The sequence below is a fragment of the Chelonia mydas genome, chromosome 8 (genome assembly GCF_015237465.2).
Source record: "Chelonia mydas isolate rCheMyd1 chromosome 8, rCheMyd1.pri.v2, whole genome shotgun sequence".
Classification (NCBI taxonomy): domain Eukaryota; kingdom Metazoa; phylum Chordata; order Testudines; family Cheloniidae; genus Chelonia; species Chelonia mydas.
The window spans coordinates 35451262-35467648 of NC_057854.1; the positions used below are offsets into that span (position 1 = coordinate 35451262).

The window sequence follows — 16387 nt, forward strand, 5'->3', positions numbered from 1 at the left end:
CCAATTGTAAGATCCAACCCGAGCCCATCTGGTATTGAGGGGGTCTCCTCTTTCAGGGAAGGGAGCTAATAATTTCTGTAGAAGAACAACTCTTCACACTAATTAAATTCCCTCTCCCGCCTGGCGACTCAGACAGTCAGAGAAGCTCACAATATAGCCACTCAAACATTACATTACCCTATGGAATGCAGACATTACAAGTGAGATTAATGCAGGCAGCAGCTCACGAGCATTCAATAGAGTCCAAACACTTGCTTATGATTCTGATACCTATTCTACCACTATTAGCCCACAGAGTTGGTTGTGAGCCAAACAGATTCCAGCTGTGCATCTTAGTGTCCAGTGGAGACATGGGGACCTTGGCATGAGCTGGCATCTGATCTGCCAGCATCACAACCACGTAGTGCCACTTGGTAGCCAATGTTCCCTCTAATTTTTGACAGGCCGGGTGTGCAAAAAATGTCTTCTGTGCAAATTTTTGTGCTTCTGTGCAAATTTTTGTGCGCGTGGTGTTTCGCCATGTGCGCAGGGTTTAGGATCTGTGCACACACACGCGCGCACAGCTTAGAGGGAACAGTGTTGCTGGCTATGATTGGTCTGCAAGGGGTTGTGATGTCACTTCCATAGTGACATCCTACTTTACACACTTTCCTGACAGCCATCCCATGCTAGGTTTCATGAGCATACCACTCTCATCCAGTAGTTACTGCCCCAGAGCTCCCTGGCCCCAGGCAGCATCTGTGAGCGCTGAGAAATCAATCTGTGTAAACTAAGCCACACCCCACCGTGAAGCCACAGAGAGAAGAGTTTTCAAGGGCCAGGAATGTAATAGGATTCTGTACTTTCCAGATGATGTGTTCGCCAATTTCAGGCATCACTTTAAAGCTCATCAAATGCGATCAGACCTCCCAGAGACAAGCGAGGAGGGCAGTGCTCTTAGAGAGCTGCAGTGTCTTCAGCTCCCTTCTGTGTCACTGTGCCTCATTTTCCTTCTGAGTCAGGAGCCTTTTGAATCTGGAGGCTGCACTGCACCTTTGCTTTTCCCCTCCTCATCTAAACCTCGGGGCTAACCCTCCTGCTCAGAGCTCTGTCACCTACTGAGCCACCTAATGAGGGCTCCTAGCCAGCCTTCCATCAAGAGATAGTACCGGGTCTGCGGGAGAAGCAGAGAGGAGTCACTGATGCTTGACTGCATCAGATGCTGGAGACACGCATCTTGGATTGATTGGCATTTAATTACCCAAGCTGCCCAAGTTGAACAGCCTAGGCCTCATTCTATTCTCACAACCATGTGGCTAAGGCTCCAGTGGAGGTACACCAGGGTAATACTACGTGAGAGCAGAATCAGACCCTATCTATCTATCTATCTATCTCAAACACACCAGGGAGGTAACTCTATATGAATGAGCTCTAAACGAATACTCTATGAGTGAGCTACACAGAGACCTGATCTTTCACTTCTCATCCCGTGTCCAGGAGCATGTAGTATTGGGTAAAAGTTCATTCTCCTAGGGGAACATAGCAGTAATCACTGCCCAGATTTCTCCTTCTGCCATTGGCCAGTGCCTGAGGCTTCATAGAAAGGCAAGTTGACCTTGTGCATGTGGCTAGTCAGTTGCTCAGGGAAATATCTCTTTCAAAGCTCTGCAGGCAACCCTTTATGCAATGAGAACCCTATTCAGCAAGGTACATAAGAAAGTGCTTAACTGTAAGCATGTGAGAGCTCATATTGAATGGAACTACTCCATGCATCACGTTAAGCAGTGTGCGTAAGTACCTCGCTGAATCAGGTTTCGTGGCACAAGAATGTCTCCTTTGGTCTCATTTTGAATGATGTTTTTTTCTAGTGTAGCTGCAGCCGATTGGTGCATCCATGTTCACTATCTGATACCCTTTGGAGTGGTTTCCATGAGAGCATTCAGCCCCTGAAGATGCTGCGGGCAACAACATGTATTTACTTCTTGCGAATGTGGAACAGCTTCTGTGAAGTAGTGATGGGTTCCAGCTGCAAGACTCTTCCACAGTTAATGGTCTTTGGGGTCTGGGTGGTTTTCTACGGCCCATTCTAAACACAGGGGATGTGTGTGACAATCAAACCTGGGTTTGGATGTCAGGCACTTCCACAGCTTTGGGGTTCGGATTCAGGATTCTGGTTGTGACTTATCTCTAAAGGAAACAAACCACAAGTGGTGTCCGCATCCACCTGGCTTCGACTCAGGGACCCTAAAGAGGCAGGGATCTCACACTGCCATGAGCAAGCACTGCTCAGTGGCAGGAGAACCCACTGACACCAGGGATAATGCTGGCCCATTACGGTGGAGAGATTTAATGAGCCGGTCCGTACTAGTTAATGTTGATGGGAGCCTGGCCTAGGGGACAGAGCAGTGGTATGTGTTCATCCCTTTGCCTAGCTCAGAGAATGGCTGCTGACCCCAGCGCTGCTCCCTACTGGAGCCGGGCTATGGGGCGTTTGTGCGTATAAGCAGGAACAGATGGAAACTCCACTAGCTGATTCAAGGATACTTGGTACCACCCGCAGTGGGCAGAGATATTCGTCCCCTCTCTGGGTGAGGATATTCCACACCTCAGGGTCACCAGCACCAGGTCCCTCTCTTGGAGGTCCATTATGCCTCTCCCCCAAGCTCCATCCACACAATTCTGTTAAGGTGGTGGCTTGCAGCCCTGCCATACCCTGGCTAGCAAGTGGGCATGAATCCCACTGCCCTCTATGGGAGAGAAACAGCACTGCTTGGCTTTGCATTCTAGCTCCTAGGCTGCCCAGAGTTAACTTATTAGCAGGGACATGGCCAAGACTTTATAATATGTGTGTCTATAGTTAGGCTTCTAAATAAGATCCCTGATTTTCAATATTAGCTCAGACTTCAATAGGGGCTGCTGGGTGGTCGGCTGGCTGGAAAAATTGGGCCCTATTAAGTTCCATGAATATGTACTGAAGGGCCTGAATGTAAAGATGGGCTTGTCCTTTTGGAAGAGTGAGTTGTGTTTCTGCGGCTGCTGGGGAGTTCTGCGTAGCCATGGTGTTGACTGCAAAGCCCTAGGAGGCTGCAGATTTGTTACAGCGCTTTATTGCTCTCCCCCCTGACCTCCCCTGGGTGTTGACTAATCCAAACCCTGCTAGTGATAGTATGCATAATTGGGGAATATCAGACAGAGTCATTCAAATGTGGCACCAGCAACCAGAGCCACTCAGAGAGAAACATGTCCTCAATTCAAACATGGTTAATGGGGCAGCAGCGGGCAAAGCTAGCCGTGTTAATCTCAAAGCCTGCCCACATGGTGTTAGCTAGTGATATGGGACAAAGCAGCATCAGAGCTGCAAGCAACCAGTGCTGCAGAGCGGTGAAGGCTGTGCACAGCGATAAACGCTGCCAGGGAGTCAGCACATCCTAGTTGGCCTCCTCCTTTGCTTTTTGATGGGCTTTCACGCCAATTGAGGGTTCATTTCTAGTGCATGGGGAGCATTTCTTGGGTTGGGGGCAAGGTGCTTGTTTCATTTGTTTTTAGAGTTTCTTTTCCACCCTGTCGACCGCCAGAACCCACCTCACTTTGCATTGATTCACCCTGGTCACTGTAAGCAGGGTCCCACAGATCACACATAACAAGCCATCATTGCTGTCCTTCTGGATGACAACACCTGTGCTCTCCTCTTGCACCGTGGTGAATACAGCAGTTCCTCACCCCAGAACCACCCCTCTCACTCCATCCCAGGATGGGTGCTGGCTTTAACTACTTTGATAGTATAGCAAAGCCTTGTTAGGGCTTCTGGTTTTAGGTATTAACTGAAAAACACCCCCAGTACAAAGCAAATGAAAGCAGTGTTTAACCAAGAAATACTGAAAAGACACCAAAACTGGGAACTTGTGTCTAAGGGCTTGTCTACACGGAACAGTAATGTGGACTAAGGGAGTGTGATTTCCAAAGCACACAAACATGTTGGTCATTAATTGGTCTGTGTTGACCCTGCTGGTGTGCACTAAAGGTTCCCTAGTGCACTTTAACGTAGGACTGTTTGAAACAGTCTGATGTGAAAGCACCCTTGGGAACATTACAAACAGATCGCTCTTTACAGTACATACTATATATACATTACAGTAGTCACTACAGAGTATACCAAGAGAACCCCCCGGATTTTTGGACATCTACCTAAAAATTGCTAAAAATAACCCACCCAGCCCTCCAGTCAGACACTTCACAGACACTCTATGCTACTTTGGCTCCAGGGAATCAAGCCCAGCGTTATTTGCTACAGTAGGAGCACCTGGGTTTGGGTTTTGTGACTCGGCTGTTGTGTCAAAGTCTCAATCTGGATTCAGTAATGTGTGATTGCCAGAGGTAAGCCCATGTTAGAAGGCCGGCTCCAGATTTGGATTGGGAACACTGCCGAATTGGTGTGGGGAGAAGGGTAGATTTGAAAAATGTGGAGCCAGGTTCAGATTGCAAACATCAGATACCACAGTGATGAGCCTGACAGAAGAACCTCTATATAAGAGAGGAGCCACAACATTCACGGGTGTTCAGTGTTAGGCTGTTGGATCAGGTCCCATTCTAATAGCCACAATCAGTTGCTCAAAGCAGTTTGATTAAACTGGGAGCTATCCAGGGGTTTAATGCTCTGTTTCTTTGCATTGCAGAATATTGGAAAGAAGATGTCATGCCAACAATTTATAGCAAACCTGGATGGCTTAAATGATGGGAAGGACTTCGCAAAGGATCTGCTGAAGGTAATGTGATATCAATGTTAGTGTTATTAGGGTGGCACCTAAAGGCACCACCTCCAAGGCGGGCCCATTGTGCTAGGCGCTGTACATACACATAATGAAAGACAGTCTCTGCCCTGAAAAGCTGATCATTTGAATAGCCCATTGGTAGGAGGGGAACCAAACAGAAAGGCAAAGTGTCTCATACAAAGCAAAGCCAGGAATAGAACCTGGTTAGCTCGATTCCTTGCCTCAAGCCCTTGCCGCTGAGTTAATTCTGGCAGTCCTGACCGTCAGAGTACAAACGTACCTTCCGTTTTCCTTCCAGGGTAGTGTCGAAGCTTTGCAGCAGTCTTGGCTAAACTAAGAAAGCACAAGAAGCTTGTGATAACTTGGCATGTCAGAATAGGTCCGTTTTCCTGGGACCATCTTTTGTTTGTACTCTGTGATTTCTCGCTGTCCTCGTACTGTACCAAAGTGTAGCTGTCTGTCTCACTAGTTACGTAGCCCGCAGCGCCACTGCATCTGAACACAGAGCAATGCACCCAAAATAATATGGGGCTTCAGTTTCCCTTATTACATTCCCTGCCAGTAAGTCCAACCCTGTATTCGGAGCTCCTTGTAGGTTCTGCCCAGGGAAGAGAGCCAGGAATTCCTTAGGTCTCACCCAGCCACTGGCACAGCTCTGCCTTAATACTACTTTGGCCTTTACAAGTGCTAGCTAGTCCTGTCTCCCAGCACCTCAGCGAGGCTGTTACACATCACTGCCCTGTTTCACAGATGGGGAGCATGGAGCACAGAGAGACTTACCAGGAGTAGAATGCAGATCCCCTGGTTTTCAGGCACTAGCCTAGTGACTACCCCTGCAGTAGGAAATTGCAGACAAACCTCCCACCCATGGCTAAGCTAGTCATGATAGCAATGGGAATTCTGGTCTAAAATCCCCTACTGCAGACACTGACGTCCCCTCTGATGTCTCATCTATGGTAGTATCTTTCAAACCTGTAAGTCCCAATAGGTGCAGCTCTACCAGTGGGAACTGCAGTGTAGCCATGGCTCAGATGGGCTCTGTCATCTCACCCTAGAGGTGGGGACTCCCCTCTTAGACCTGGGTCGTTCCAAATGCCCACCCCTCACCTTGGGCGGGGAGCCTTCCAGCAGCCTTTGAGAAGGCAGGAGTTCATGCAGGAATCGCTCCAGTTCACAGATGTAGCCCAGTGCTTTATGAACAAAAGTCACAGCTTGGGAAACAGGGCCCCAAGGCAGGGCTGGCCTTCCCGGCACTGCTGCTGACAGGTGCAGCAGGGAATTCACAATCACCAGGAGTCTATCCCTGCCTGGAGAATCCTTGACACCTCCCTTCCAAATGCCAGCACCCCAGTCGTGCTCTCGCCCTTTGGGGGAGGCAGGGAGGCATTAAACTCCTTCAGCCCCTATGGGGGCAATGACTCCCTGTAACATGCCCATGATCAGCATTGCTGTGCATGGCAAATGAGCCTGGAGTCCAATGAAAGCTGCTCCTCTCTGAGCAATACTGCAGTTACCCCTTGCCAACACCAGCGTCACTACATGACTGCAAGAAAGGCACCGCCACAATGGTCGTAGGCGCCGACTCCGTGGGTGCTCCGGTGCTCAAGTACCCATGGGAAAAAATAGTGAGTGCTCAGCATCCGCCAGCCCCACAGCCGCTGATCAGCGGTTTGGCGGCTGGCGGGAGGCATTCGGGGGGAGGGGCGAGAACAGCGAGCCACAGGCGGGCGGGGTGCCAGGTGGGAGGCGCTGGGGCGGGAAGAGGTCGAGGGAAGGTAGGACCTCGGGGGGAGGGGGCAGAGCAGGGGAGGGAAGAGGTGGAGCGAGGGCGGGGCCTCAGGGGAAGGGGCGGGGCTTCGGGGTGGGGCGGGGGGTAGAGCACCCACCCTGACAAGTCAAAGTCAGTGCCTGTGGAAACGGTGCCTGCGCCTCTGCTCCAAACAGCTCTCCTGTAACAGGGCAGAAACCAAGCATCGCTCTGAGAGCGCTCTGCAGCACAGGCCTTATACAGGGCCTTCGCCCGGGAGGCATCCACAAAGGGGACCCATTGCCCGGAGGCGCTGCCAAGAGCTAATATTGTGCCCTTGTTTCAGACGCTGTATAACTCCATCAAAAATGAGAAGCTGGAGTGGGCCATGTAAGTATCCCTGTTCAGTGCCCTCTAACCTGAAAGGGCTCTTTCAAAGCTCTTGGATCATTAGCTCAAGAAGCTTCAGGAAAGTGCAGTATTAACATACGCAGGGACTGGTAATGCTCCAGAAAGGACGTGTGCTTCTGAACGGGTGAAATTCAACCCCATTTAGGGCCGGCGCAAGGCAAAGGCAAAGGCACCAGGTAAGGCATAACATTGGCCCTCTGCATGAGGGAGATTTTACCCCTTTAGAGGTACACTGCCTTGCTGGAGTATCTGACGTAGCTGCATGTGGGGGGGTGACCACCACACCAAGAAAACAAGATCTGAGCTCCCCAGTCCGACCAACATTCACTGCTCAGTTCAGCAGCTGGGCTATGACCAGTCCTCCTGTCCCTGTTGGTGGGTGGGTTTATTTATGTATCACACATGTGCTGTCATTGCTGTCCTTCTGGATGACAGCCCCTGTGCTCTCCTCTTGCACCATGGTGAATACAGCAGTTCCTCACCCCAGAGCCACCCCTCTCACTCCATCGATCACTGTGCAGAAGGCACCCACGAGCATCCCATGAGGGCCAGTGACATGTCTCAGAGCAATTAATACCATACTTACCCTGGTCAGCAATGTCATCCTTATCATCTCCAATAATACTAATAATAATTTTGCAACACCTTAACTCCAGCCGCAGTCCCTTTATCTGTTTTAAACTCCATCTGTTACAACATTAGACCCCACTCCTGCAATGAGCTGCAGGCGGTTGGATCCCTGAGGCCCATTGACCTCAGGGAGGCTCCACAGAGGTGCATGGTTCTGCTCATGGGAGGCCCATTACAAATCTCGTCTCTTTTTCCAGACCTCCTGTCTCATCCTCTGCTAAGCACTATCTCATCCCCATCCCATTGCTCTTGGCCTTCTGACCCCTCCCATTCCTGATGGCTCTTGTATTGATGCAGTTGTAGCCTGATTTTTCAGAAGTCCTTAGCTTGTGCAGCTCCAGTGGGCTTTGATGGGTGTTGAGAGCCTGCGGCACCACTGCAAATCAGGCCATTAATGCCAGGCAGTGGAGGGCGGTGTGTGCAGCGCTCACTCCCAGTGCAGTTGTCCTCAGGGATTAACTAGCAGAAACAAGCTCAGGATGACGTCCCATCATGAGCCACCATGGGGCCATGTGGAAAATGTGCACAGCTGCTGAAACCAGAACTTCTCTACCTTCCACCAGGATTAATTACTGCTGCAACCCCCTGAGCACAATGTCATCCGGCCCATTACAATGCATACAGTCGGTTGATTATGGAAATTTACTGTACAAGCTACGCAAACAGTGTAATTGAAAAAAGGAAGAGAACCATATATTGCTCAGTAAGCCAAGCCTTGGTTGATTTCCCATTAGAAACTCGCACGCCTGTAGGGGATGTGGGTATCAGGTAAAAAACAGCCAAGATAAAAACAGGGAAGATCCTTTGTGTATAGATATTAGCTGTCCAAGCTGGAGGTGGGGTGGAACAGCTGTGCTAGAAATACGCTCTTCAGGCTGCACTGGCCTCTCATTGAGACCTCATGTGTCGGTTGATGGGCCTGAATAAAGTGAGCCATGAAGTGGGACTTGCCCTGACCTCACTCTGGTTGAACATCCTTTTTAAAAAACAAAACAAAACATGTGTGTTTAGGGCTCTTCTTACCCTAGCAGCAACCCCTTTATTTACCCACAGATCTGCTATGTTCTGGGCAGTCCACGCCCCTCCCCGCACCCATGCACTTTGTCCTTTGGGAGAGACCTGCTTTCATCCTGGCCCAGTCAGTCCCTGGTCTCTCTATAGGGCCAGTTGATTATCAACTGTGGTGGTCAGTGATGGATTAGCCACTGGGCCGACGGGGCCTGTGCCCAAGGGCCCTGGCCAATTGGGGGCCCCCCGGAAAAATGGGCGCCACCGTGCCCCAACCCTTCCACCCACCCAGTGGTCCTGCTGGGGAGTAGAGTCTGGGCACAAAATACTGGGTGGGAGGGGAGCAGGGCAAGCCCCCGTTCCCTGACTCCATTTCCCCAGCAGGAGCACCAGGAGGAGCGGGCAGGACTACAGGCAGCAGGGGTGGGGAGGGACCCCCACTTGCGCTGGCCCAGGGGCCCCACAACCCCCTAATCCACCTCTGGTGGTGGTGATGTTTATGATGCGTCCACCTATGTATCAGGAACTGGATTGAGACCCACTATGTCATTTCACAAAGGGGCCATCAGATAGTCACTACCATCTGGAGCCAGATGCTCACAAGTGACTTGTGGCCGAGAGGTTCCGTTTCCCAACACCAGCTGCACGTGCCTTGCAGTTGCCTGGCTACACTGGAAAATGTTTCTCCGGTTTTATTTTTCCTGAAAAGCAATGGGGTGATGAGTAGAGCTGGGTGAATAATGGATTTTTCAGTTCATTGGCAATTTGAAAAAGTTGGGTGGGGGGAAATCATTTTGCCTCAGACAGAAAATATTTATTTAAAAAAATTTGGTGCATTGAAAAGTAATGGGGGAAATTGTTTTGGGTGAAACAAGACATTTTGTTTGGATTTTGACCATTTTTTAATATTTCTGAATTTTTCAAAAATAAAATACAAGTAAATTTTTACACAAAAAACCAGAAAAAAAAATTTTTCCTAAATGAACAATTCAGAGAAACCAAGATGAATTCACAAAATGTTGCAGTGCTGTCGAATCGTAGTCTTTCTCCCCAAAAAAAGTTTCATGAGAAAAATTTTGCCCTGCTCTGCTGATGAGACTGTTGGAAGTACATTAGGAAGGACTTCTTCACACAACACACAGTCAGCCTGTGGAACTCATTTCCAGGGGATGCTGTGATGGCCAAAAGTATATCTGGAATTAAAAAGGAATTAGATAAATTCATGGCTATTAGCCAAGATGGTCAGGGAGGCAACCCCATGCTTGGGTCTTCCTAAACCTCTGACTACCAGTCCTAAACCTGGAACTGGATGGCAGGGGATGGATCACTTGATAATTGCCCTATTCTATTCACTCCCTCTGAAGTATCTGGCATGGGCCATTGTCGGAAGACAGGACACTGGGCTAGATGGACCTTTGGTCTGACCCAGTATGGCCATTCTTATGTAGCTGGCCCTATCCCACTAAGTGTTCAATGATTATCAATGGAAATTATGCTCTGAACTCTATTAGGTGCTTTTGAAAATCCAATCCTAAATAAATGAGAGAGAGAGAGAGAGAGAGAGAGAGAGCAAGCAAAATCCCACCAGGCCAAAGCAACCTGATTGACTTCATTGCAGGCAATGGTCAGCAAAGAAGCCAAAGTATTGCTGTAAATCAGCCACTAGAGGGAGCCCTCTAGCTCCAATAAGGCTGCTCTAATGCACTGGCATCTGGCAGGAAATTTTATATAAGAGAGTTCAGAGAAAGTGCAGCTAGTTCAGCTGAAGACAGGGAAGCGATTATCGTGTTATTGCAAAACGCTGGATTACCATGCGCACAGCCTCTTTTGCACACAGTGAGTAGGGAGAACAGAGCCCCCTGGCACCAGCCTTCCAAAGGCTGGGACAGTTCAGTTTCTGCCCGATTTAGCTGGTACTTCATAGATCTCTTCCTCCCACCCCTTCACCCCCCATTTCCGTGCACTCTTTTCCTTCCTCCCTCTGTATCAGCCTGAGATCCTGGAGGAAGGGGAAGCAGATGCTGCCTGGCTGCAGGGCTCCTTGCTTTATTGCAGACAGGCTGGTTGCAACATGAGAGACCTCTAGCCTCCTTTGCACTAACACAAGTACTGCCTGGAGCAGGCAGCATAAGGTACCATCGCCCAGCCATAGTGCTGAGCACAGACACTCACATGGGCAACATAGACCCTCTGCACCAGGCTACCTGCTGCATCCTCAGAGATACCGACGAGTCAGATACCACACCAGATCATTCCCCACCACTCCGGGCACCTGACCCCCTCTGCCCATGCTCTTAGCTAGACCCCTCTCCACAGTGCCTCACAAGAGTGTTAGTGCAATACACACTATCACATCCAAGTAGCTCCACCCAGCCCCTGGAAGGAGAGCCGTGAGGTCCAGGTGAGAAATGTAGTGGGCACAAGGGCCATGCCCCCACCCTGACCCAAAGCCCCAGTGCCCCCATGACACCCTTGGTGCAATGACAATACGGCATTGGCCATTTGCTAGAGGAGCCCAGACTTCTGGCCCTTAGCAGGCCAGCCAGTGGAGGGGGCAGATACTTCACTTGATGGTCACCTGTTCTGTTCATGCCCTCTGAAGCACCTGGCACTGGCCACGGTCGGCAGACAGGACACTGGGCGAGATGGACCTTTGGTCTGACCCAGTGTGGTCGTTCTTAGGTTCTGATGTTCTTATACTTTGATGCGCTGGTGACATCCCTGCTAGCTGAAGTCTCTTTTTGCCCATTATTGCATAGCTTACATCTGAACTCTGATGTGGCGCCAGCCTAATTTGTAGTGGGCCCAGTTGTGCCATTTAGGCACTGGCTGTTCTGGGGTGGTCCCAGAGCCCGGGCTCCAGCCCGAGCACAAACAGCTACACCACAATTCTATAGCCCCACAGCCCGAGCGCCGAGTCAGCTGACCCAGGCCAGCTGCAGGTGTTTAATTGCAGTGTAGACCCCGCAGTCACTTCCCTGGTTAGTCAAGATTTTGCCCATGCCTCCCTGCGTGGAGAGCTTTTCCCAGTCCCTGCTTCCATCAAGGTCTCTCCCAGGGGCTCCGTCCTGGAGAGCTTTCCTTCCTCTGAGTGTCCTGTTCGACTCTCTGCGGCCCTCTCTCCAGCTGGGCTCCATCACCATGTGAGCTTGGCTCTCATTCCTCTTGCTCCAGTCACCTTCTGCTCTCTGGTGAGCCTCATTCCATAATCAGATTGGCTTAGCCCCATGTTCTCCAGCCCACTCTACGCCAGCGTGGAGCTCTGTCTAGTCTAGTACCCAGATGCTTCTGTGGAAGGTGTAAGAACCCCACAGTAGCTGACTTGGGCTAATTTGCCTCCCACTTTAGATCTCACCCAAGACTCTAATAGCGGGCCTAAGCCCTGAAGCACTAGGCCGAATCTCCCTTCCACATATGCTTTGTTAGCATTAACCATGATGTCTCCTGTTTGACTAAGTAATGTCACAAAGTTGCTATGAGAACAATCACGGGTTGTCAAATGCCTCTCGCCGTTATGCCCTGTTCAATGCCATTCAAGTCAACAGGGCTGCAGCAGTGCTCACAAGAGGAGAATTTGACCCCACATATTACAATACTTGGCACACCATGATTTTCAATATATAACAACCTGGTTCTACCGCTGTATTCTACTGCTACTGTAATGGGTGACTTGCTCGAACCAAGGCCTGGTCCCTCTAGCAGGTAAAATATAGTGTCAAAGACTAATGTTCTTTGTTCAAGGTTTTTTCTGGGTTTCTTTCCAAGTGACGAGGATGAGCTGAGAAAATCACTGTCAGAACTCGTGGACGACAAACTAGGAGCCAGTGCAAAGAAAGTGACGCGGATCGTAGACGGTAGCAATCCTTTCCTGGACATTCCCCAGGCGCTGAATGCAATTACCTATAAGCACGGTGTCCTCACCCGGAAAACCCATGCCGATACAGATGGGAAGAGAAGTATGTGTTAGAAGAGAAGTGCAGCATGTAGCATGACATGCCAGTAAGGGACACCTAGGGCAGAGAGGACAGCACCAGGACATGCAGTAAGAGTTGGGTCTAGCATCAAGACCAGAGCTGGGTGAATGCCGCAGACAAGTATGCAGAGAGATAAACCTAGCTGGTTTGCATGGCTGGTAGCCAGGACCCCGTATACTGACTTCTGGGTGTCCCAGTGCAGAGGGCCAAGTCAAGGCCAATGCACCACTTCAGTCCTGTTTTGAGGATTTCAATGGTGCATAGGGCTATGCTGTGGTATATTTCCCCTGCTGCAAGGGGGTGAACTCTGCCATCCAGCTCAGTACTTTCCCCACCTAATTTCAGTGCTTTTCACTCCCCTCTTTTGGTTTTGCTTTTTCTTTGGTGTGGTAAAATCGCAATCAAAGGGAGTCGTGATGGTTGTCCCTACAAGAGCCAGGGGCTCTCCCTTGGCAGCACCACATTCAGGAAGGGCGATAGTTGCAGCCCCTGCCCTCTTCTGTCTCCCTGGGATGCTAACCAGCTGGGATAGGGGAGTAGGTGGGGCACGCGGACCTGGCTGGTCACAGAATGGTGCAAATGCTCTGCATGCTCAGGGGTATAGCAATGAGCACATGTCCCCACATCCTGGGGCTTGCAGTGGGGCTGTGTATCTCCATCCCAGCCCATACTTGGCCCCATAATTAGAGACCCAATAGAGCCCCAAACACTCCTCTAAAAGGGGTGGGTCAAAATCAGATTGCTGCCACCAGCTGCCCCCAGGCATCAGGAACGGCCGAGCTTTGCAGCTGGCCCCATCCTTATACTGGGCTTAGCCCAAACTCTGGATCCCAGCACCCTGAGCTATAGGGAAGGTCCAGACCCAGATCCGTTCTCTAGCATGAGCCCAGCTGAAACCCCAGACCCAACAGACTCCTGAACCTGGGGAGAGTGTGGATGCAGGGTCTCAACTGTGCGGCTTTGGCCCATCTCCATTCTGCCATTGCACTGTACATGCTTGAGCTCCATTAGCAACTGGATGCCAAGTAATGCTGCGGTGAAATGGGAGCGCAGGAGAGATACAGGGAAATGTGTTTGGAATCTGTTAGTTGATTACCAGCAATTAGTAAAACCACTGAGGATTATTTCTATTAATGGAGATGGATGGCCTAGTCACTGATACCCATTAAAACCCCAGGAATACCTAAGGTTATGGCCCAAGGTCTCCCCTCTCTGAGCAGCCCCATACTAAGCACCAGGGCACGTTTGTCATCCTCACCCATCATCACAGAGCCCCCCTCCTTTGCAGCCTGCCCAGGATGAACACCCCCTCTGTAGTGCCAGGCATTGCCATGGAGCTACTCTGTCCAGGCCCCCACCTCCGACCCTACAGAACAAGTAGTGTGGCAGGTTCCCTTCAGCATTACCAGTGAGGAAGAGGAAGCTGTAGTTAACAGGCCCATGTAATGAGCTGCTTTTCTTTGTTTTAGCCCCGAGAGGAAGAAGAGGATGGAAGAAGTTTTATGCTGTGCTTAAAGGGACCATTCTTTATTTGCAGAAGGTAAAAATGGCCAACTCTGTCCCATGCTGATATTTATTCTTTCATGCTGTACGAAATGTTGCTACAAGGGAAGACTCCTAGAAAAGGATGCAAATGCTGGAGAAGGAGGCAGCGATTCTGAGCCCGTGCTCACGATGCAGGTGCCGACTTCCAGAGTGTTTTGTGCATAGGAGCAGGAGGCGCCCGTAAGAAGAGCTGGAGGGAATTAACTGTATCTAATCAAATGACTCAGGGTGGAGGACTTGATCGTCTTCCATATCCTCAGGGGAATGCTGTAGTGAAGGCTTCCCAGCCTTAGAAAATGGCAATACAAGGAGCAATGTTCTGAGGTTAAGGAAGGAGAAATGAGGCTAGGCCTTTGCGGGGACGGTCTTCACAAGGGAGGTGGCTGAAGTTCTTTCACTGCCAATATTCCCAGCCAGGTCAGACAGGATATTAGTGGGGCCTGATGCAGTGGGTAGCCCCTCACAGCTGAGGTCAGTGGAGGGTCAGAGTAGTCTTTTCCTGCCCTGTCATTATCTGCAGTCGGTCCCTGATTCAGTGAGGTATTCACACGGGCCTAACTCTGCGCATGCAAATAGTCCTGTTGACCTCAATGGGAAACTCACGTGCTTAAAGTGAGGCACAGGCTTCAGTGCTTCACTGAGTTGGGTCCTTAGTAGGGATCGATGCTGGAGTCTCTCTGCCTCTTTCCTGGCAGACTGTACACCTGTATGTATTTCCTAAGGGGGCCACCACACAACTCTGCTCACTGTGTCTCCCCATGGATGAGGTAAAGCACAAAGCCCAGCTCAAGAGAACAACTGTAGAACCCCACTCCTGGTGCCCTTTGGTATTGTCACCAGTGGGATACTCCTGTCTGCCTCTCGGGCACTTCCTGTGGGTAGGCAACCACGTGTGTCGCATTAATGTCTCCAACACAACAGAAGTAAACAAATTGTGAATTATATAAGAGAGACACGAGGGCCCCTCAGGGCAGCACGAAGTTGTGACTCAGCCCCATGCTCACACCCTGACGATCTCTGTGTGGTGCTGGTGGTGATCCTGGAGTATGTGTGACGGGGCTCTCGGAGATCTGGCAGGGGCTGATGGTAATTGATTGGTGCCTATTGCTCTCAGCCAGTTTGGATTTTTACATCCGTGCTGCCATCAGCTGGGACTGCAGCAGATCTCCAGCTTAGCAGAGTCTGGCTAGAGCAGCTCTTGAGGAGGGAGATTGTGGCAACTGCAGGAAGAGGTGATGTTAGCTACCTCCTTCTTAGTGAGTACTCAGCCAGTCCCCCACATGGGATTAAGGGAAGGGTCACCATGCTAGAGAAGATGCTCTCTTTTGGTAGGGATGGAAAAGCTGAGGTCAGGGCCACTTGTAGTTATCCATGATCCCATGGCAGTTCATAAGCGATATTAACCCCAAAGTCCTGGGTAGACACCAATAGGGATAAATGAAATCTGCCTATTTACAATTCTTTGCTGCAGTTTTGGTTTGCTATGGCATTCTTATTCACATTCACTCTAAATGGTTGCAGATTGTTGCTGTGTGCTGTTAAGTAGCTGCCACATTTCACCCCAGAGGTAGCTGCATTTCACAGAGTGCGAAGTGATCTCCATGGATAGTTTATAAATCAGTTATATTTATAAAGAGCATTTGATGTCCTTTTGAGATGCAACATATTATTAAGAGCAGCAGCCCCACAGTTACCTGACCATGCACCACTGTGCTGCTGTACTTGAACAATCTATGCGTATTAATATAATGGAGGTATTGCCTAGTGGTTAAAGCACAGAACTGAGAGTTAAGAGATTCCCAGTTCTTCTACAAATGCCCAATTGTGACCTAGAAGCAAGTCACTGAACCGTCACATTGGGCATTTCTAGAAGATTTGGGATCTCTTGATGCCCAGTTCTATGCTTTACCCAATAGGCAATGTTGCCAAGGTATTAATAAGTATACATTGCAGCAAGTTGGCTGTAGATAACAATGGGGTAGGATATGTTTGGCTACAAAGCCCTGGGAAATGGCAGTGAAGAGGATATTACCAGCCTCCAGACCATGATGACAATAAGGAACACAGATTCTGCCCTCAGCAACACCAGACTAGCTGTCAGGAGAGGCAGTGGGGAGCTGTGTATGCACAGTCAGGGACACAAGTGGACCTTTAGGGCCGCATCTAGCCAAGCTACACTCAATGCAGGACCCATCAGTGAAGATGGCAACAGGTTTAGAGCATTCTCCACTCTCTTTTGATCTTGGGACATAAGTTAGAGCAGCCTCAGGGTGGCTCTAACTTACACCAGCTGCAATGGAAACCGAAGGGCCTTTCCACTGGTC

At 50.0% G+C, this 16387-nt stretch overlaps 1 protein-coding gene across 1 annotated transcript in view; it reads left to right on the top strand.

Annotated features, from left to right (window-relative positions):
- The window catches only part of PSD2 (pleckstrin and Sec7 domain containing 2), a 153567-nt gene that overhangs the window by 118756 nt on the left and 18424 nt on the right, over nt 1-16387 (top strand). Inside the window, exons 8-11 of the mRNA XM_007059167.4 lie at nt 4653-4742; nt 6842-6885; nt 12310-12500; nt 13988-14058. Coding sequence (XP_007059229.2) covers nt 4653-4742; nt 6842-6885; nt 12310-12500; nt 13988-14058 — 396 coding nt within the window. The remainder of the gene's footprint in view (nt 1-4652; nt 4743-6841; nt 6886-12309; nt 12501-13987; nt 14059-16387) is intronic.